Genomic DNA, 22,023 nt, shown 5'->3' with positions numbered 1-22,023 from the left:
GTGTTGTCACCTGACTAGTTCTATTGCAACCCTAGAAATGGCAGTGCAGAAATGGCAGCAGTGTATTATGAACGCATTGATGTGGAAGGCCACCATTATGGACCTTCATCTGTTCAGAGGAAGGATGCATTAAAAGCAGTGGACAGAGGCTTAAGCAACATGATGAAGCTGATCAAGGTTAGTGACATGAGAAAAGAGCATACTTTTTGATATGTTTCATTTTTATTACTATTAATGCTCTTTTACAACAGTTTGCCACTTAATATGCATGTGTCAGTTCAAGCATTCAAAGGTACTAGTACCTTTCTCTTTGTAAAGTACTAGATAAGTGCTTTGTAATGAAAGACTCCTTTGTAATAACTGGTAGAAATAGGGTTTTTTCCTACTCAAACCATGCTTCTTAAAGGAGCAGCTGAATCAATCAGTCCAAAACATGGAGCTTGAAATACTTCTGCCATGGCAAAAAAAAAGTTGCTAAGAGATTTTTTTGAAAAAATTCATGTAATTTAACTAAGACTCAAAACAAATGTTATTTTATAAGTTTAAAAGAAAATGCTTTATAAGTATTATGGATAATGTTATGTATAGTAATACCTAGGTAGGGACCATGGCATTTGTATTTCTCAGTTTAAGAGGCTACTGATATTGCTGATATTCAAATCCCTAAATTTAGCTTCAGTAGACAGCATAAGAATCCTTACAGTGGTATCTGTTGGTTTGCATTGTAACTCCAGTTGATCCAAGACATTGTAAACTGGTTGGACCATTACTATTTTTAGGAATCAAATTGCCAACCTGAGGTATTAAAGGTTATTCATTTTTGTAAGGCCTATGGAATCGGATATAATTAATTTTTATGACAGTTTTCATGGTATTGCTCAGAGTTCTGTACCTTAAAACTATTTGAAAAAACTAATCTAAATGACTCTATAACAGGGAAATGAACAGATCAAGCAACTGGGTAAAAGCTAGTCCTGTTAATTTCTCGGCCATCCAGAAGCTTGAATTACTGATGTTACTTAAGCACAATGGTAAATACTTGTAAATATGGTAAATTCATTCTTACTTGCTGGTGAAGAAGTGAGGAAGTGAATTATAAAGTCACTGGATTAGAATTAGTTTTATATTAGGGGAATTCTACCAAGTGGAAATGGCAAGTACAGTTCCATGTGAAATCAGTGGCAAAACTCCTACAGTCTTCAATGGGATCAGAATTTGGTATACAGCACTTTATATGAGATGTTCATTGACAACAAAAAGTCCCTAGGAATTAATCACCTAGTCTGTATAATTAAGTACAGTTCCAGATCTTGATGAGCATTATGGACAGAGCTCCAAATTAGGGTTACCAGCAGTCCTTAGATTTATGGATGGTCTGTAAAAAGAAAAAAGCTAAAAATATTTTTTTAAAAGGATTTGCCCATAAAAACACTAAGAAAACATGAGCTTGATTACAGATTTGCCATTGGAATGAGGCTGAATGGAATAAGTGTTGATAGACAGACAAGCAGCCCTACAGGGAGCTCTGTCAGGGATTTGTAGCCCACAGGAGCCTTCATAGCCACCTCCCCTCCAGCCATGTGCTGCCAGTGTGTCCGCCTCTGCTGCCTATAAGGGCTGCTTGCCTCAAAACTAGGCAGGGCCACACAGCCCCAAGCAGTCTAAAGCACCAGAGTGGATGGAGGTGTGGGCAGTGCAGCTATTATGGAGCTGCAGGACCAGAAGGGGGAAATTACTAACTCAGGGTTACCGACACCTGCAGGGGGGGGTGGAGGAGAGGGGGGGTATATAATGGGGAGGGGGCAGTGATATGCCCATGCCCTGTCTCTGCCCCTCACTCCCAAGCCCCTGAACCCCCAATGCTGCTAGTGCCCCCCACTTCCGACCTGCAGCTCCCCAGCCCTGCCAATACCCGCCCCGCACTCCTGACCCACAGCTCCCTGCCCCCCAGCCCTGCTGGTGCTCCTCACTCCCAACCCCCAGCCCCCGATTCCCCCCAGCCCTGCTGTCCATGCAGTCCGTGCGCATGCACACACAAACGATCTGTGTCTCTTACCTGGGAGTTTGCTGGGGCCCACATGCAGACTATGTGACCCTCAACAGCCAATCACCTTGCCTGATGCTCCTAGCCCCAAGCAGCCAGTCTGGGAAAGCAGAGGCAAAGCAAAACCTTGGACATTTGCTTGCATTTCAAAAACCTGCCTGGACAGGAGGACAGGGTCCAAAGAAGAGGACATGTCTGGGAAAACCCGGATGTATGGTAACCATAACGCAAATTTCTCCCTTTGCATTGACACTGCATTGACAGTGTTGATGTTTTACTGTACGATCACAAATAGAAGGATTCTATTTGTGATCATACAGTATGGATCGTATAGAAGTATGGTTAAAATAATTCTTAGTTGCAATTCTTGGTTGTGTACATTTCTGTATTGTGCATTTGATGCAACCCTGTGTATGTTATGTAGGTTTCAGCTACTGTTATGTTCTACCATAGTAACTTGTATTCCTTCTTTGCATAACCTCAATTAGTATAAAAGTTCAGAGTTTTGGAGGCTAGTCATGCCTATTTTACTGTTTGTGGGCTTAGGTCTTACTGTTTGAGGGACACTTTTGACTGGCATAAGTAGCAGAGTCCCTGGATGGTAGCCCTGAATGAGTCTCCCTTCCCAATGGACTAGGCTAGGTGGTAGTGCTCCGATATGGTTTACTAGTGACTCAGACTGTTAATGTTCAGGTTTTGCTTAATATTTAAAGGTTAAGGTTTTCTCTAAGGTTGTGTGTTTATCCTCCCACACCCGACGTAATAAACTCATTTCAGTTGAATGTTGCACATGAGTTTATTCACTTTAGAATACTCAGTTAAAATGTATTTTCTCAGGTTCCTGGGTAGGGGCTTGAGCCAGATTTAGAAAGTGTTAAAAATTTGAACCTGACCCTTGTTGTTGTTGCCCAGGGCCTTGCAGAAGGGTGCCATTTACATTAAGTAAACCATATGTCGGTAAGAACGTGTCAGTAATAAAGTTTGGTTATCAGTACGAAGTCTGCAGATTGTAAGTAAAATTAAAATTGTGCCTTGGCAACCCTGTTCCAGATTCAGCTATAAGGTTGAATTAGGAGTTCAGTTTGGGTTTGGGGGTGCAGGGCTGGCACATTTTTATAAGGAACTTCTGAAAGCTCTCAAGACAAAATTATGCTTTTTTTTTTCAGAAGATCTGCTGTCTTGAGAAATTTTTGCCATGTTTAAGTGAATCTACACCAGAGGTGCTTACACAGGTTACATTTTTCATGTGATTGGGCCCTTGAAAGTGCTCTACAGCCGTGATGTAACACACATGGCATGGCTCCAGAGCACTTTTAAAATGGCCAATCGTGCAAAAAATGAACCCTCAAATGAGTTATTAAAAGAAGGCACTCTAAAGCAGAGTGTCAGGGAACTTGTGATCCCTCCAGGGTTAACTTTTTGTGCTTTGCGGGGCTGCCAGAAGGGTGGGGGGATGGGGAGGGAGCAGCACAAAGCTGCTTGCAGAGTTTGGCCTGACTGGAGCTGGGGGAAGGAATGAATTCCCCTTGCCTCACAGGCCTGGCCCAGCTCCCCCCAACCCCCAGCTGGGGTAGCTGGGGAGAGGCCTGTGAGGTGAGGGGTCTCGATTCCACCCCATATTCCCTCCAGCTGCAGCCAAGCCAAGCCCAGATAGCAGCTCCGTGCTGCTCCCTCCCCCTCCCTCCCTCCCTAATAGCCCCAGAGCTGGGAGGGAGGAGTGGGGCATGGATGGGTAGGGGGGTCATTCAGCAGCCCCCTTGGAAGCTGCTGGAGCACCCCCACCTGCTGGCCAGAGCCCGTGCAGGCAGGCTCAATCTTGCCTGACCTAATAGGTGAACATCTGTTGGGTTGCGGGAAGGGACCTCTAACTCATGGTGCTTTATGTAAAATGCCATGAGTTAGGGTGCCTATAAATGTTTAAGGGTGTCACTCTAGATTTGTAAAATGTGCCTCTACTGGCTTCAAATCTAAGTCCTTAAACTATAAAGGTATATTTGGATCAAAGGGTTCAAAATTTAACCTACTGCTCCAAAATTCAGGGCTTAAAGATTTGAATCCCTCTCTAAATTTAATAGGATATACTATATTAAAGGAAAATTGCCAGGGATTCACTTAAGTAGTATGCTGGAAGTGGGAAACATCACTTCTTATTCCATCCCTTTTCTTCCCACACATTTTTTTCTTTTGACAACTCAGTGTGAATAGTATGGGTAAGAGTTACCCACATGTAGTACACATGCAATGATTCAGTGGTTTCTTTGAGGAATGCCACAAGGGTTGTCATCCAGTTTTTCAAATGAAGATACATTTCAAAAACCCTTACGAGGAACCATTGACTTGTCATTTGCAGCAATTCAGTGGGAGGTTGGACTTGTTTTGGCAATTCTTCACTGCTATCTTTGAATCTCACAATAAAAAGACCAAGAGGAGACTTTTGACTGTTGTTGTAATTTACTGTAAAATATTCCAGGCCAAATTAACGCCTGATTTTACTGAAACCAGCAGACTTACAACAGGAATTAATTTAGCCACCTATCACAGAATTTTAAGCACACTATATTCTTTTCCAACTATAACTGCTGTCTTACTAACTCGACAGGACAAAGGCCTTCAGAGTGACCTGAATGTCATTCTTTTCTCGGATCATGGGATGACTGACATTTCCTGGGCGGACAAAGTGATCGAGTTGAAGAACTATATCAATATGGCTGATGTCATACAAATAAAAGATCGAGGCCCTGTTGTGAGCCTGTGGCCAGTTAAGGAGAAGCAGACTGAGGCAAGCAAATGAGTTACCTTTTTATTTTTTTTTGTTTCATATAAATTATCTCTGCTATAGTTTTACTACTACCCAGATTCTGCCCAAAGGCAGGGTAGATATGCACTTATATAATTACTAAATAACATAAATATACAGAGCACAAGGTTTAATGAACCCCTCAGCTCTATATGTACAGGTCCCATTGAAAGTAGCAGGTGTTGTAGATCATGGGAGAGTTTAGTCCTGTTTCATACCTTACTAAACATGGCATGTAAAGAGCAAAACATTTTGAATGAAATGCATATCAAACAACTCAAAAAACCCCTCTAAAAATGTGTATGCATTCTCATTATTCTGTACACATAGACAGACTCTCACACTAGCAACATGTTTGCTACAGACATAGAAGTAAACTCCTTGTTTTCTAAATTTTCAGTTTATTACTATAAAGCATTATCAACAATATCAAACCTGGGACTTAACATTAGAATTAATTAGATTAACATTAATTTGTGGATAGGCACCTAATAGAAGCAACCTGATTTTCAGAGATCATGGTACCCCCCAGGCTTCCTTGAATTCAGTTGGTCTGAAAATTGGTTCAGCTCTCAATCCATTTTCAGGTACTTCAAATATGAACTGAAATTTAGGATCAAAGGTGAGATTTTTAAAAATGAGTTTAAGAGGGTATTAATTCTTATTAATGTCAATAGAATTTGGATCCCTATGTTCCTTTTAAATTTCTGGGTTATTTTTGTAAAATTTCATTATAAGAACCTTGTAAGAATGAGCCATGTTTGAGTTAATAAATGATAAAATCCCAGGGATGTTAGTTTTAGAACAGAAGTTACTATAACACTGGAAGTCAAATTGTGCAAAATAAGTGCATTTCAGGACTGAACTTCATGGATGTGCCACATGTGTAACTGATAAGATGCCACATCTGTAGTTTTGCTAAACACGTACTTGAGAAACTTATAATCTATTATGAAAAAAAGATACCTAACCTTTGCTACTGCAAGATATTTTTTCCTGCAGCACATTTTTGTTAATTATAATTTCCTACCTCACTGTACTTTGTGGGGTATAGGATTATGGGAGAGTGCAACATATATAGTTTCCTGAACACAAAGAGCTACTTGAGGATACAGAGCAGGCTTTTATTGTGACTTGATGATCTGAGCATCTTCATAGTTTCATAGTTGGTAGGGTCGGAAGGGACCTGAGCAGATCATCAAGTCTGACCCCCTGCCATGGCAGGAAAAAGTACTGGGGTCAAACGACCCCAGCAAGGTGTTTGTCTAACCTCCTCTTAAAGACGCCCAGGGTAGGAGCCAGTACCACCTCGCTTGGAAGTTGGTTCCAGGTCCTAGCCACCCTGACTGAAGTAGCACCTCCTGATGTCTAGTCTGAATCTACCCTCTGCCAGCTTGTGACCGTTATTTCTAGTCACTCCTGATAGTGCTCGGGGGAACAGGGACTCCCCCAATACCTGCTGGTCCCCTCTGACTAGTTTGTAAATGGCCACTAGATCCCCCCTCAGACTTCTCTTGTGCAGGCTGAACAGGTTCAGGTCCCTTAGCCTCTCCTTGTAGGGCCTGCCCTGCTGCCCCCTGATCTTGCAGGTGGCCCTCCTCTGAACCCTCTCAATGCTGTCCACATCCCTCCTGAAGCGCGGCGCCCAGAACTGGATGCAGTATTCCAACTGCAGCCTGACTAGTGCCGCATAGAGGGGGAGGATCACCCACTTGGACCTGCTTGAGATGCATCTGTGGATGCATGACAAGGTGTGGTTGGCCTTCCTGACTGCATCCCCACACTGTCGGCCCACGTTCATTTTGGCATCAATAATGATTCCAAGATCCTTTTCTGCCTCTGCACTGACAAGAAGGGAGTTTCCCAGCCTGCAGGTATGCTGCTGGTTCTTCCTCCGCAGGTGCAGCACCTTGCACTTGTCAGTATTGAAACCCATTCTGTTCTCATCTGCCCACCCCTGTAACCTGTCTAGGTCCAATTGCAGCCTATTCCTCCCTTCTAGCATGCCTACATCTCCCCACATCTTAGTGTCGTCAGCAAATTTGAATAGGGTGCTTTTTACCCCCTTGTCCAAGTCACTGATGAAGATGTTGAACAGCGCGGGTCTGAGGACCGAGCCCTGGGGGACCCCACTGCCCACGTCCCTCCAGGTCGAAAATGACTCGTCCACCACCACTCTCTGGGTGCGGCCCTCCAGCCAGTTAGCGACCCATTTGACTGTGTAGGTGTCAATGCCACAGTCCCCTAGTTTTTTAATGAGAATGGGATGAGACACAGTGTTGAAGGCCTTCCTGAAGTCCAGAAAGGCTACGTCCACTGCTACCCCTGCGTCTAAGGATTTTGTGACCTGGTCATAGAAGGCCAACAGGTCGGTCTGACAGGACCTGCCTCTAATGAACCCATGTTGGGTGCCCCTAAGCATAACCTCCCCTGCTGGCCCCTCGTGGACATGCGCCAGGATAATTCTCTCAAAACGCTTACCCAGAACCGAGGTAAGACTAACTGGCCTGTAGTTTCCTAGGTCCTCCTTCCTCCCTTTTTTGAAAATGGGAACCACATTGGCCCTTTTCCAGTCCTCTGAAGTGAATGCCAAGGTCTAAAGCAATCTTAAAGAAATGTCAGCTCTCTCATCTAGCATTCATGCTGATGCAAGTTTTTTAAAAACTCAATGCCTGCTCTCCTTGCCTAACCGCCTTACTCAGAGGCTTCTGTTTGTGCTTGCATCTGCAAACCAGCAAACTTTAATGCTTGCGACTTACGTTGACATTGCTTAGACCCCTTGTTCATCAAAGCACTTAATCATAAGCCTAACTTCCTTTAAATAGCCGCATATCCTTGTATAGTGAAGGAATTTAGAACATTGGTTCATGTTCTTTTTCGCCTTGCAGGATACCACAAGTATAATGCTTATTTCACTTCCCACATATGACGGCATTTCCTAAAAGGGAAATTAAATGAATTTCCTCTGTATCAGATTGTCATTCTAACTCATGTTGTGAAATAGGGGTAGGATACTTTGTAAGTATCTATTGCATTTGGAAACAATGAGACTCTTTATGAATCAATGTACAACTTACTGTATGAGTAGCAGGATCCGTCCCAGTGAATTCAGTTAACAGATATTCGTGCATTCGTTCTCCACGGTGACTTTACCTGTTGAGCTTTACTGTGAAGTGTGTATTTTAGCAGAGGAAGTTGTGCTGCTTTAATGCTGCTGTAGTTAAAAAAAAAATGCAGTTGCACTATGTGTTGCACATTCAGTACATTGCTTTAATGTGACTTTTAAGGGCTGATATACACAAGGACTTTTGGAAACTTGTCACACAACAAAGCATCAATTCATCCATATTGGTTCTTAAGAGAACTTTATACCTTCAGAAATTGAGTAATTGTTCCCTACAGAATAGTATCTGCTGGTGTAATATTTTTGCACTGTTTTTCCAGAATGGCTTGAATCATCCTCCACATATATGATGAAATTACAGACCATAAAATAATATTGATACGCATACTGTTGTAGCATTGTACCTCTTCAAAACTCCATGCAAACACTGACTGGTTGAATCTCTGCTGATAGTTAGGCAACTTCAACCCCAACTGACAGATCAAGATGAGAAACACAGAGGTTAAAGAACTCATTCGAGGTCACACATAAGGTGGCAATGAGAGAGCCTTGAATAGAACAACCCTTTCCTGCTCCTAGATATAGTCCATGAGACCACTAAACATCTTAGAGAGTACTTACCATATTTACCCAAATACAAGATGCGTCTGAATTTAAGACAACCCCCAATAATTAGATTCTATACACAGAAAATGTATAAAATTTATTACAATTTTCCATGTATAGAATCTAATTATTGCAGGATCATCTTAAATTCATCCCCCCCACTGCTGCAGGTAGTGGGGGGAGAGGTGATGAGGGGGCCTGTAATGGGACAGGTGGTAGGGAAGACAGACAGTGGGGGAGGCAGTAAGGGGGCAGGCAGGGGAGGGAGCAGTAGGGGACAGGTAAAGGGGGCAAGTGGCAGGGGTCCAGTAGTGGGGAAGCAGTGGGGGAGGCAAGAAGCTTGACTCTCCCACCTGTCCCCCCTGCACTTCCCCCCCACAGCCTCAGGCCCCCGCTCTGCATTCCACCCCCCTTATACAGCTGCCCCCTGCAGCCTTGGGCTCCCCCCACCCTCCTCTCATCTCTCTCCCCCTCCAAAGTCTCTCCCTACTGTCTGCCTCTCTAGCTACCCCTTACCTTTGCTCCAGCAGCAGTTAGCTCTGTCCCTGATGCAGCCTGAAGGAACTGAGCATGGTTCCAGCCCAGTCCCGTAGCTGTGGTGTAGAGCTGACACTGATGCTACAGGGCCACACTGGAGCCATGCTCTGTGCTCCAGGATGCAGCAAAGACAGAGCCTGCTGGTGCAGAACATCAGTAAGGGGGAGGGGAGGGGGAGAGAGAAGCCATATGGGAGGAGGGAGAAAGGGGTCAGCAGAAGCTTAAGCCTGTGTTGGAGGAGTGGTGGGAGGTGCCGAGGAGGCAGGGAGCAGGCAGCAGGATTGAGACTGGAGATGGAGCCACAGCAACTGCTTGCCCCCCACCACCTCGTACTCAATTCTAATAAGACAAGGGGCTTTCCTTCTAGTTAAATTGGAAAAAAAACCCTCGTCTTTTCATCAAGTAAATACAGTATGTCCACTTCTTCACTTAGTGCCTCTGTAATTGTTTTCAGTGTAGTAGTTGTGTCTGTCTAGATCCATAATCAATCAATTCTATGCACGCGCACACACACTCACTCACCTCACTCACACGGTTCTGTCTGACCAGATTTTTAGAGATACCTCCCAAACCATACCTACATGTACATCATTTATACCTGCAAAGCACCCTGTTTGAACGCACTAATGAGTATGAAGATGATTATCCATTCTGCTAAAATAGAAGTTTATAAGCACTAAGTGGTTCATGTGCAGTTTCTGCAGTCCGTCTAACTTTTGCTTCCTTTACAGATATATAATAAATTGAAAACTGTGAAATACATGGATGTTTATAACAAAGAGGATATTCCAGAGAGATTCTACTACAAAAAAGGAAAATTTGTCTCTCCTCTAACCCTTGTGGCTGATAAAGGGTGGTTCATAGTAGAGGTAAAATGTAAATCAAAATTATGATCTAAAAGTGAGTTTAAAAATTAAAAAAATACAATATTGTAAGAAAAAGATGGGAAATATACAAGACTAAGTATAAGAGATAGATTAATGACTTGTTTATTTGGTGTAAATATCACTGTATCCTATTTAAATATTAAAAATGTGCATTTTAGTGAAGTTAATGTGAGCAGTACACTAGATCAAACTAAAGCAAAATTAAGATCAGTTTAAAGATTTTATACTTGCTCCCGTTACCATGTAATTAACTCTCCCTTGTATTCATCCAACTTTCCTCCCTTTCAACTTTCCTTTGGCCTGCTGCAAAGACTGCTTCTTGTTTCAAACTAGGGTTATCTTAACTTGTGACAGTCTTTCTTCTGCCTGGTTCTCAAACCACCGTTCTGACATCAGACTGTACCTTAAAAATACTGCCTCCTTTTTCACTTTACTCCCTCCCCAGGTATTTGCTATCATCTTGCCACCTATATGGTCTGCATTACTAATATTATTATCAACGATTCCTTGGCCTCTGGTATTTTCCCCAAATCTTATTAAAAGGGTAGGCTTTGGGGTTTTTTGTGGGGGGAGGAGGGAGTTGGAGGGGTAGGTCAATGTGGGGCTTGGAAATTACAAACTTTTAATTTATAAGGTTCCTATATCCAAAGATAACACTAAATACAATTTTTACTCATGACAGCACTTCACTTAAACATTTACTACAAATACTAAAGAAGACAAGCATTTTCATATTATAAATATTCTGACTCTATAATATATAGGTTTTGCTATGTGTAGTTATTTTGAAAATGTCATTAGTTTAAAGCACCAAATGTTAGTGGCTTGCATGTATAGAATATTTTATCTAGAAGGAACCCTAGACACTTCACAAACAGTGATCTTGATCTTCCATTTCTTGTCCTTCCAACTCCTACTTAATTCAGGCTTTAGAAGAAAAGACTATACTCCTGATTTTGGTGAACAGGGATTGGGTAAACCACCACTGAAATGTAACCATTTCTGGATCAGAATACAGTGGCTTTTCAAGAGCCCAAGATAGCAGGTACTGAATATCGGCACTTATGTCCCAGAAGTATTGGACCCTAACAAATGCATAGAACAGCAACACTATTCCACAATTTGAAGGCAGGAATTGAAGAATGCCTTATCCAATTGAAAGTACAGACTGCGACTAGGCAAACTATAATTAGATATTATAGAACTTGACCACTATATCAGTTTAACTTTATTTCCCCACAAAAAAACTTCATGAGATTTTAGGGATCTTAAAAATGTCAAGATTTTGGTTTTATAGCTGATAGCTTATTGCACATGCAGTCATTCACTTTTTAATTTTTAACTTGAAAGCACTCTTTTAAACGAAGTGGGATTTGTTATGCCAATAGATAAAAGGGAGATTTGTGCCAAACTTACTATAAAATATTACTATTATTTTGTACTTATATTTCATACAAGTATCTCAAAGTACAATGTAAACTTTAATTAAGCCCCAAAACACACATCTGCATTAGGAAAATATGCACAAACATTTTATAGATGAGTAAATTAAGGCCCAATATTAAGGGAATTGCCCATGGTCACACATCCAGTCTGTAACAGAGCTGGCAACAGAAACAAGAAGTCAAGCCTCCCATTGTAATCCCTAGACCACGTTGCTTCACAGATTAACACAGCTAAACAGAATGGCTTCCTTTATGCCTGTCATAGTTACTTACCTGCCATATACTAATCTAGTAGACTGACACTATCACATTGCTAATGTGTCACATCCAATGAGGTGTGGAGGGTTTTACATAAATGTACCTTTAGAAAAAGAAATTATTCTTGTATGTAGACTGCTGGGCTGCACATTTTCATTATAAAGATCTAAAAGCTACTGCTCAACCTCATCATCTAAAAAGGCATCTGAAACCATTTCCCCAAACTTATTTTTTGAAATTGTTATAACTAAAACCCTTTCTCTAGCACTGGTGCTTGCCATGGAGAACATTTTTACGAATCCTGAAAAAGATTTTTTTTAAATCATGGAAACTCTGACAAGCTCTTAATAACAGTGGTGCAAATATTTCTGCTGTAATAATTATCTCTGTCTGTCTGCCCATTCCTTCCTATTGTTTCTGATTTTCAAGAATGTCCTTTCATTAGTTCTGTCAGGTTTTCCTTAGCCTGGGTGCATTTTCATTATCAGAAAATGGGATGTGAAAATGGAAATTTCATGTCATATTTTTAAAATAGTAATTGAGTTTTCTGTTATTTTTTTCTGCTCAAATGGCTGAAGAAAGGCAGCTAAGCTCCTTCCTATTGTGCACACTTCATATTTTTTTTAACTTCTCTGTTGGTTGTAGCACTCTGTTAGCAACTAGGAAATGCCATTTCTTTGTAGTAGTTCACTACCTTGCATGATTTTGGGAGGCAAGGGGGAATGAGTCTGGAATTTTGTCATTTTCTTCACATTCTAGACTCTACCAGCCAAAACTCCCAATTATTTTTTGCTTCTTTTTTAGTTCTATTGGTTTGGGTCTTTATATTCTTCCTACAGTACTTTTACACTACTATATAGAATGGTCTTTCTGTTTACTGATTCTGTATCCTCAGTTTGCTTTTCAGTACCAAGTTTTTATGATTCAGTCTCTCAACCCTAAATGCTTTACTTACCAGCTTGTTTTATTTTACACACTTGTACTTCTGGACATTCCACAACTTAAATGATTGCAAAGTTAGAAACTTAAATGTGCAGGAAACATGCAAAAGTCAGGAACCAAAGGAATCACAGTGACCTAGGGCACTAGTGTTTCCTCTGGAGGTAACTATTTAATTATTTTAGACATGTGTCCTAGCCCCATTTGTGCACATAAGAAAATCACCACAATTCAATGCAATTCAATGCAACTAGGACTCTGGTCCCCAAAGAAGCCAGAACTGGGCTAGAAGGGGTGTTTGTTACAAGTCAAAAGTGTGTTGCCTTTTTAAGTGCCATGTTAGGAAAGTTGCACTTCATCTGCCTGCTCAACCCCTGCCTCAGTATAGTGCTGTCTGAATTTCATGAGCCCCAGATTCACTTGCAATTGGAAAAAAAAGTAACATGTTTTCTGGCCCAAATATTGGCAAATGTAATAGAAATTGCTGAGCTTTTGACTGCTCTTCACATCTGCAATAACGTATTATTCCCTTTGTACTTGGGCTGATGATTGAAGGGCATTTCATTTCTTGGATTTTACATTAATAGGGAAACAGCTGAGTCCACAACATCTGACAGTATTTCTGAAAGGTTTAACTTCAACTATGTCATGATAGCTCCAAAGAAACTTTTCAGATTAGGTAAAACTTGGCATGTCTTGAGTTGATGCTAACAAAAGCATTACAGCTTCTCTCGTGGTGTACAGTCCTTTGACAATTAGTTTCCTGGAACTGCATTAAACATAGTAGTGCACTACAGTAGAAGAGTAGAATGAGTCCATTTTCTCCTCTGTTTGCTTCGAGTGCTGTCAGTGAAATAGAGGGAGACAAGGAAAGAAATTTAATTTGTCAGCTAAAGTTGTTCAATTATCTAGTACATCTGCTGACTATTATACACAAAGAACCAGAATGGACACTAAAGAGGTTCCTGCAGTTAACAGTCTAAAGAGCTGAGCTTTATAATAATAATTATCATAGTTCTGATAGTTTCTATACATGGTTAATTCTTGAGTGGTTTTGGTGGGATAAAATCAGACAAATTTATGTGGGGGGGAGGAAAGGAAATGTAAAAGCATCTTAAATCAATGTCTCATTTATGAGAACTAGAGTTATAAGGTAAACACAATGGCTCGGGACAGACATTACACACAAACCGGTTTAAGTGATCAGAAACTGGTTTAAAACTTTAATAGATGTTCAGTGCACATAAACCAGTTTGAAAATGGCTGAAATCAGTTTGAGATAAACCTGATTGAATGTAGTATCAGACTTAACTGATTTGGCTCAAACTGGTTTATGTAAGGTCTATCCCAGACCCCTTGCTGGTTTAAGATAAACCAGACTCCCCCAGCATCCCAATATCCTCTCTAGGCTGGGCAGAGCTCTCTGCTCCAAAGTAGAGCTGGCCCCTCTCCTCTGCTCCCTGGCAGGAGCTCTGGCAGAGACTGCAGGTACAGCAGGGTCTGCCTGGCTTCTCCTTACCCTATCTCCCCGCTCTGCCTCGCTGCTGATGCAGGAATCCCCCACTCCCTCCCTCCCATCTCCCACAGCACAGACCCCAATCCCATGGACCCTAGGAATGTGGTATACCTGCTAATGCTGAGAGGTTTCTGTGTATATCTTCAATTTCACTGGGACAGGCAGACAGAACAGTGACTGCTTATGGCTTTTTGGAGCTAATCAACAAGTTAGCCAGTAAGCTGTTTAAGAGGAGCTTAAACTGATGGAGAGAGGCTATTGTTTTGCTTGACTTTACACTGTCTGCAGCAAACTGACAGAGGCAGGGAATGAGATTGAAAAGCTCCATATCATCAACAGATGCATGCACTACACACCCCTCTTTGCCTCAGAGTGCTAGCCCGAAGCTGGGGTCTGGCAACACACTCACCCCTTGAGCAGCCAGCAGGAAAAAGCCTGGGATGGTGCAGGCAGGGTGGGGGTTTACACCCCTCCCTAATCAGAACCTCCTGCTGGGGCCTGGTCACGCCCCCGCCCCCCTCAGCTCAGCACTGTGCAAGGGACTGAGGGCTGCTCTAGCGCCCCCCAGGCTTCTAGCTTGAGCCACTGCAGGTATGTGCCTGAATTTCCTCAGTCTGACTGCTACAGTTCTATGATGGCAGAACATAAAATCTGTAACAAAATAATGTAATAAACAGTATGTTGTTAATGATGTATTTCTTTCATTATTTGAAGGCTCGTTCTTATGGCAGATTTATGTTAATATTATTCTGTTTTCACTCCCCAGAGTAAAGAGAAACTTCCATATTGGGAGAATGGTACAGGGAGAAAGGAGGCCTGGCAGAATGGATGGCACGGATATGACAATGAGCTCATGGACATGAGGGGATTCTTCCTTGCATTTGGGCCAGGTAGGCCAGCTGGATTATCAAGCAATGAGAGAAAACTGTGCATGCATACACACATGCACGCCCATGCATGCACGCATGCACGCGCGCACACACACACACACACACCACCTACAACAGCTTCAGAGGAAAGGCAGGTTCAGAGTACTGCACTGGTTTGGATGATGAGCTAGTGCAGAAATTAATTTGAGAAACCAAGCCCTTTTGTCCACAGCCCCTTTTAGTTTCCAAGCGTGACTTGAAATCTGGTGAGAGAAAATCATGATTATATTTCTCTGTGGTCAGTCAGACATCATGCACAGCCAGCTGGTATACATGCCACCAAGATAATATTGGCATTGAGTATCCCTTTCTGTTAACACTCTCCAAGGCCAGCACATAGGCACATGAGTTTCATCACTAGGTCTTGCACTGTTTGAGAGTTCTATTTGCAGAAATCATTCAGTACCAGTGCACACTTTCTGAATTTTTCCATGCCCCAAAAATATACATTGTTTTATTCATGCTTCCATGACAGACATACCTCCATGGACTTCCCAGCCACCTGTAACTATCTGGGACCTAATGGAGTCTCAGAAACTGAACTCCTTGTGTATTTCTGTTCCTTCTATAATTAAACAATTGCAGTGTGCACAAGATTTCATCTTTAGACCTAAACACACTTGCTAGATTTGCAATATTATAGATTTCCCTTTATAGATGAGAAAACTAGTAAAAAAAAATCCCTCAAAATGATTTGCCAAGTGTATCAGCAAGTTTCCTGGGTTCCATCTACTGGATATTAGGACTGTGCGAAGCTTTGGTTGCTGATTAGATTTGGTGGAGATTTGGCCCAATTCGTTGGCCAAATCCAAATCAAATCAGGAGACCCTTTAATCTCTCCGAATTGAATCGGAACCCTCCGAATTGATTTGGAGAGATTCAATGATTCGGACATAGGCGCAGCTTTACATGTTTTTTCTACAAACCTCAAGGTATCAGGTGGCTCGTGTGAATGCTGAGATGGTGGGGTGGATGGAGTGTTCCACAGGAGCACTGGGGGGTGGTCCCCAGTGTGCTCGGCAGCAGACCCAGAAGTGGACCAGAACTACTTCTGGTCCACTTTTGCGTCCGCTGCAGAGCATGTAGGGGACCCTTCCCCTACCCCCCGACTCAGTGACTGGTGCCTCCTGGGTCTGGGGTGGCACCTGGAGTCCCCCCATGGCCAATTGCTGAACCAGGGGGGCACAGAGGGGGTCCCCCATGCACTCGGCAGTGGACCTGAAGTACTGAGCATGCAGGGGTCCCCCAGCGCTCCTGTGGGACGCTCCATCCGCCCCACCATCACAGCATTCACGAGCCATGCCTGGTACCTCAAGGTATGCAGAAAAAACATTTAAAGCTTTGTCTATGACTGAATCACTGATTCTCTGAATCAGCACCAAATCTTCAGATTCAGATCCGGCCAAATTGAATCAGGACAGCGATCCAAATCAGTGAATCAAATCACTGTCCCCTGATTCAGGTCGAATCCGAATCAAATATGGCCCATTTCGCACACAGGTGAGAACAGCACTGGATACTGCTGTTCTCACCTAACCTGGCTTGAGTTTTTAATGCTATTCAAAAGGGATGCATTCTTTTTTATTCTTGGCAAAGGGCTCATCAAGACAGAACAGGTCCTTTGACAGGGTTCATGCAATCACAGTTCACATTCCCATGAAGATGTAGAGATTATTTGATCCTCATTTTGTCAGACCCTTTCAATACTAAATAGTACACATCTTTTGCAAGTGAGAAATAAAGACAGAACCTGGGATGCAGTCATTTTAGAACAAAAGTGTGCTGAAAAGCTGTAAAGCACTGATTTTCAGCTATGGATCTGGTGGCACCCCTGAGTGCCACCAGATCCTTTGAACGGTGCCACAAGGTGTTAGGATATAAGCAGATAAGCAAAGGATCATGCTTGTCCCTGCCTGACTAATCCCCCATCTCCACTGCCTGGCCCTTCTTCAAGGAGGTAAGCACTGTAGCATATGAATTGGTTTTTGAATTTAGGTGCCAGTCAATTCACAAAAGTTATGAAGGGGTGCCTCAAATCCAAAAAGTTTGAGAACCACTGAATTAGAAATATCCTGAAATACCCAAACATGTAACAATGTAAATACTTCCTGTGTTTGACAACTTCCTTCTTTTTTATTTACTAAATCATTTAACAAATAAAGCCCTCAAGATTTTCTATGAGCATCTAAAAGGGCTAATGGGCTTGTCTATGTTAACGCCTTGCTCAGCAATACTCCTACAATTCAAAGTCTGAAGGCAAAAGAGATGATATAATGTTAAGTCCTCCCTGATATCCAGAAACTAAAACATCTCTATGCATGTCTTTCTTTCAGATTTCAAATCTAACTACAGAGCTCCTCCAATCAGATCAGTCGATGTTTACAACATCATGTGCAATCTTGCAGGAATAAAGGCACTGCCAAACAATGGATCCTGGTCCAGAGTGGAGTGTATGTTAAAAAATAATGCCAATTTGGCACAGTTATTCCACTGGAGCAGCTGTGTACTGGCATTGTTTCTATTTTTACTGTTTGCATAGCATATCTTGTTTCTCTGCCCCCAAAACAATGTTGGTCAGTGTAATTAGTAACTTGCTTTTTTTTTTTAATTCTTCATTTGAATAATAGCTTCATTAACAGAATATTGTCTGGGTAAATTGCACATATTGGCCCAAAGTCATACCTCAAGTTACCCCTAGGATAAATCTCCATCATCCTCCTATCACAATAGTTATAATAATGTGTGGCCAAGATTTGCTTTCCTTTATGCTGTGGTAAATACAGACAAGATTCAGGAGTTATTATTGCTCATTTGGATTTGCCCCATTACCAAGGAGCGCAGAATCTAGGCCCCTCTATTTTTAAATCTCCTGGGTTTTGTTCAGCTGGCTTGGTTTGATATTTCTGGGGAGAACTCACCTTCATAACTAGGGAAATGCTTTCACTGCTGTATTGTTTAGGGGCTCAGGCCTGGTTTTCACAATTTTACCTTTTGTTTAACTCTGGATTATATATCTCCAATGGAGCTATTGTCTTCCTTTGCAAAACCAAGATACCTGTGGTGAACATGGCCCCCTTCCCAAAACAGGAAAGAAGTAGCTGTTCTCTACTAAACTACAATATGTACATCTCCTAACAGCTCTATTCTAGATGGGGTACATGGGAGGATGTAGGAGCCATGAATATAGCATCCTTCTTTTCCTAGATTTTCTCTCTCCATGTGCCTCAGGGTTTCAGTAGACCAGTCAACCAAATTTTGCTCCCTTTCAAATCACAAGAGTTTTTCTATTGATGTCAATAATATTAAGACCAAACAGGGAACAAGAGCTGAACAAAGTCAATCCTGAACTCAGGTCTCCCCATGTGATAATCTACTAGTGGCAGCATAACTAGGAGTGGGTGAGAGGGGCAACAACCCCAGGTGCAGAGCTCATGGAGGTGCAAGAATGGCAATCGCTATGCTGCCAGCCCAGCTGCCACCCAGAATGCAAAACTTCCTAGTTATGCCCAAAAGAATAATTAGCAGGGTTTGTGCACTGCTGCTGTTGCCATGGCATGGACTCCCTGGGGGTTGCTGCCACTAAACTGGTGCCTGGGACTGATGCCCTGCTCACCCTCCCCATGTTATGCTACTGGTTACACTTCTGCTTACTAGAATGGCCCACTGATGATTTTAAATTAAGCCCATGAGAACATATAAAAAGAGCAGAGCGGGGAGAATTTTTTCAGTGAACAATAAATACATTGAAAAAAATGCAGTTTCCAGATTACCAAAATACTCCTGAAACCTAGAAAAATCCAGCAAATAATTTTGGCTGGAAATCATTTTGGAAGAGTTGAAACATTTCATTTGGACTTTTCTCAAAATGAAATACATCACCCTTCTGTTTTTAGGCAACTTCATTTTTTTTTAAATTGACAGAAATTAAAGGAAACCACTAAAGAACTGCAAAGCAAGACAAAAATCAGAAAAAAAAAATGTCTTCTCAGACAAAATATTTCTGAGAGCCCAAAACAAAATTTTATTTCAGTCACATTTGGTCCATCATTGAACCAAAAAAACCCCAAGCCATTAGTCATGAAGCTCTAAAAGAGGTATTTTACAATTCTAATTTGCCACAGCATCCATCCCTCACTTTTCCTCAAAATCTAACCATTTATTTAAAAATAAATAAATAATGGTTTTAGTCCTTCTGGTTGTGAAAAAGGTCCTGAAAATGTGAATCACCTGTAAACTGATGCTGCAGCTGAGTCTGCTGGCAGCTTTAGACACACTCCCTGAGATGTACAAGTAGTCCTCTTTATCTCAGTTGGACACTGAAATATGAAAGACATTAATTTAAATGTAACCATTGTTAACTATTTAATTGCTGATTGTTTTAGCAGAAAATATCCCAGCTATACACATTATCATGTAGCCCCCACAACTCTCCAAAACGGTTCCATTTCCAAACCTTCAGGCTTCCCTGTACCAAGTTTTACAGTGCAGATACAGACTGCCAATAGAGAAACCTGGAGCATATAGAAAATGGAAAGCATAGGAACAATGGAAAACACATGCATTTAATATCAGAATAAATAACACATGATTCTTCAAACTCTTATGTTCACGTTTAATTAACTCAACCTCACATCTGCATTTAAATAACATTTAATTCCCAGTCTGCTGCAGAAACAAGAGCCTTTCGTCTGAATTTAGACTCAACTTACTGTGGACTATGGCAGGATATGCCTACGGATCTACAGGATAAGAACTCAATCTAACTTGCCAGAATTTTACTGGATTTCTTTCTGTCTCAATATGTGAAATGATTTCAATGGTTAATAGATCTAACGAAGTGTCAGTGCCAGAAAAATGTCTGAAGTCTTATGTTGTGCTTATGTAAAATTGTTAGGGAGGGAAGACCATCCTAACCAATAGAACGCACACAAATGAAAGAGCAAAGATGGACAGAAACACAGCAATTCATGTGCATAGGTGGAAAAAAAAAGATCCCTCATCTCACCACATAAGGTCTTCTCCGTCTATCAAAATATGTTAGTGACAAGCACAGTAAAGCAGCTTGGAACACAGGTGTGTCTCCAAACATTAACTGATGAAGCAGTGGAAGATAACATCACTCCTTCAGGTTATAGAACAGACTCACAGGGTTGGGAGAAACTTCAAAGGTCATCTAGTGCACCCCTCTGCACAGATGCAGGATGCATTATTCCTAAATCATCCAAGCCCTACACAGCTTGTTTCACGGTCCTACTATCCTCACAGTTAAGTTAGTCCAATATGTCAACTGAACTTGTGAGGATTTTTAGCACCTACTGATTTTTAAATAATAGCAAAAGGGGAACTATGGGGGTTTTTTTTAAGTGTTTGTTATTTAAGCAGAATAGTATGCCATGCACGCAGCTGTTTTCTGCACCAGTCACACAAACTTGGTGGACTATCAGCCCTTGTCCCAATAATGAGATGAGAGAGAGCCTATAGGAGACAGCCAAGTCCAACATTTAAACCCATCTCTCAGACTTCAAGGCTAGGGACCAAAAAATATTCCAAATGAAAATGTAACGAATTTATCAGCCCAGGGATCTTAATTGCAAAGTTGTACTGGTCATGTTCATAGACTCTGGGAGGGAACATACAGGAAAATCCAACAGTAGACCTGATTATACAACCCAAATATTGATTTCAGCACATATAGACCTGAAAATTCAGCACTAGTTAACAGAACACAGCAAAATATACTCCCTAAAACAATAGCTATTATATTTAAATTCAAAAGATTAATTTCACTTTGTTGTTAAACTACTTTGTTGCTATATTCCTTGATGCTAAATGCCAGGAATATTCCTGCATTTACAAATGGTAGTGATAAGCAATGTACACGGTCACATCATTCTATTTTTTCTAAAGTTTCCACTTAAAAATGAACACATCTGGAAGAAAGGCACATAGAGCTTGAACCTGTAAATTGCTGAGAACCCTTTATGCCCAATGACAATGATGTGAGTGCCAGGTATTCAGCAGAACCTCAGAGAAGGTGCTCGAACACTGATCAGTTGAATTTTTAGTGAAGAATTTGCAATAGATAAAAGTTTTTTGGAAAAATCAGGTTTCGTCCTGAAAGAAATAAGCCCCTACAACTTAATAGTCCCATGGATCCAGCATAAAGCACGTTCTAGTGAAGCTTGGTACAGTGAGTTTAAGGGTAAATTATTACAACATAAAAAAAAAAATCAAATTAAACTTGACAACAGGCTTCTGTAACAGCCGTAAAGATTTATGTAATGTGTTTTTAAAGCTCAAGTGAACCATCAAATCAATTGAAAAAAAATTAGAAAATCAGTCTTTGTTATCAAGCTGTTGAAAATAAAAGGCAATTTAGTGCTTTCTAAGCATTTGCAGTGGCTGTAAAACAAGCAGCTATTGTTCAAAGTTACCGTTGCTCTTTAATGGACCAGGCTCAATGGATTCATTGAGTGCATTTTTTTTAAAGTGAGAAAATTATCCACATCTAAGATAACTAAATGACTAAATTACAAAGTTTTGTTTGAAAACCAACAGAATGCATAAAATGCATGCTAATCCTTCCACATTAAAAGCTTCATGGAGAAAATTCTGATTTCATTTTTAAATGCATATCAGGAATAACTTTATTAAGTCAGTTGAGTTTTTCTAAATTGAGATCAGTGCAAATGAGATGAGCACTTAACTATCATTGCTTGTGTATAAATGGGTAATAAATATATTCAACTTGCTGTATCATTTGTGCAAATATTGCAGGGTTCATTTTCATAATATACTAACAGTTTGATGGGGCTCAGGGCAAACACTGTAAGCCTGAACATGCACCCCAAAATATACTTGATCTACAAAAGGGAAATTGTATGCTAGATTTACATGAAGCTCAGCAACTTCAGGAGAAAAGAGTTTAATTATATTTTAGG

General features: G+C 41.2%; 1 protein-coding gene across 1 annotated transcript in view; it reads left to right on the top strand.

Moving 5' to 3' along the window:
* ENPP6 (ectonucleotide pyrophosphatase/phosphodiesterase 6) overlaps nt 1–19,314 on the top strand; it is a 67,695-nt gene extending 48,381 nt beyond the window's left edge. The window contains exons 4-8 of the mRNA XM_006026603.3: nt 36–177; nt 4,644–4,823; nt 9,840–9,977; nt 14,920–15,043; nt 17,416–19,314. Of these exons, the coding sequence (XP_006026665.1) occupies nt 36–177; nt 4,644–4,823; nt 9,840–9,977; nt 14,920–15,043; nt 17,416–17,621 (790 nt within the window). The 3' untranslated portion in view covers nt 17,622–19,314. The remainder of the gene's footprint in view (nt 1–35; nt 178–4,643; nt 4,824–9,839; nt 9,978–14,919; nt 15,044–17,415) is intronic.
* Nucleotides 19,315–22,023: the final 2,709 nt, after the last annotated feature.

The sequence above is a fragment of the Alligator sinensis genome, unplaced genomic scaffold (genome assembly GCF_000455745.1).
Source record: "Alligator sinensis unplaced genomic scaffold, ASM45574v1 scaffold354_1, whole genome shotgun sequence".
Lineage (NCBI taxonomy): Eukaryota > Metazoa > Chordata > Crocodylia > Alligatoridae > Alligator > Alligator sinensis.
The sequence above is the reverse complement of the archived record's forward strand: the minus strand, read 5'-3'. Positions and strand labels throughout refer to the sequence as shown.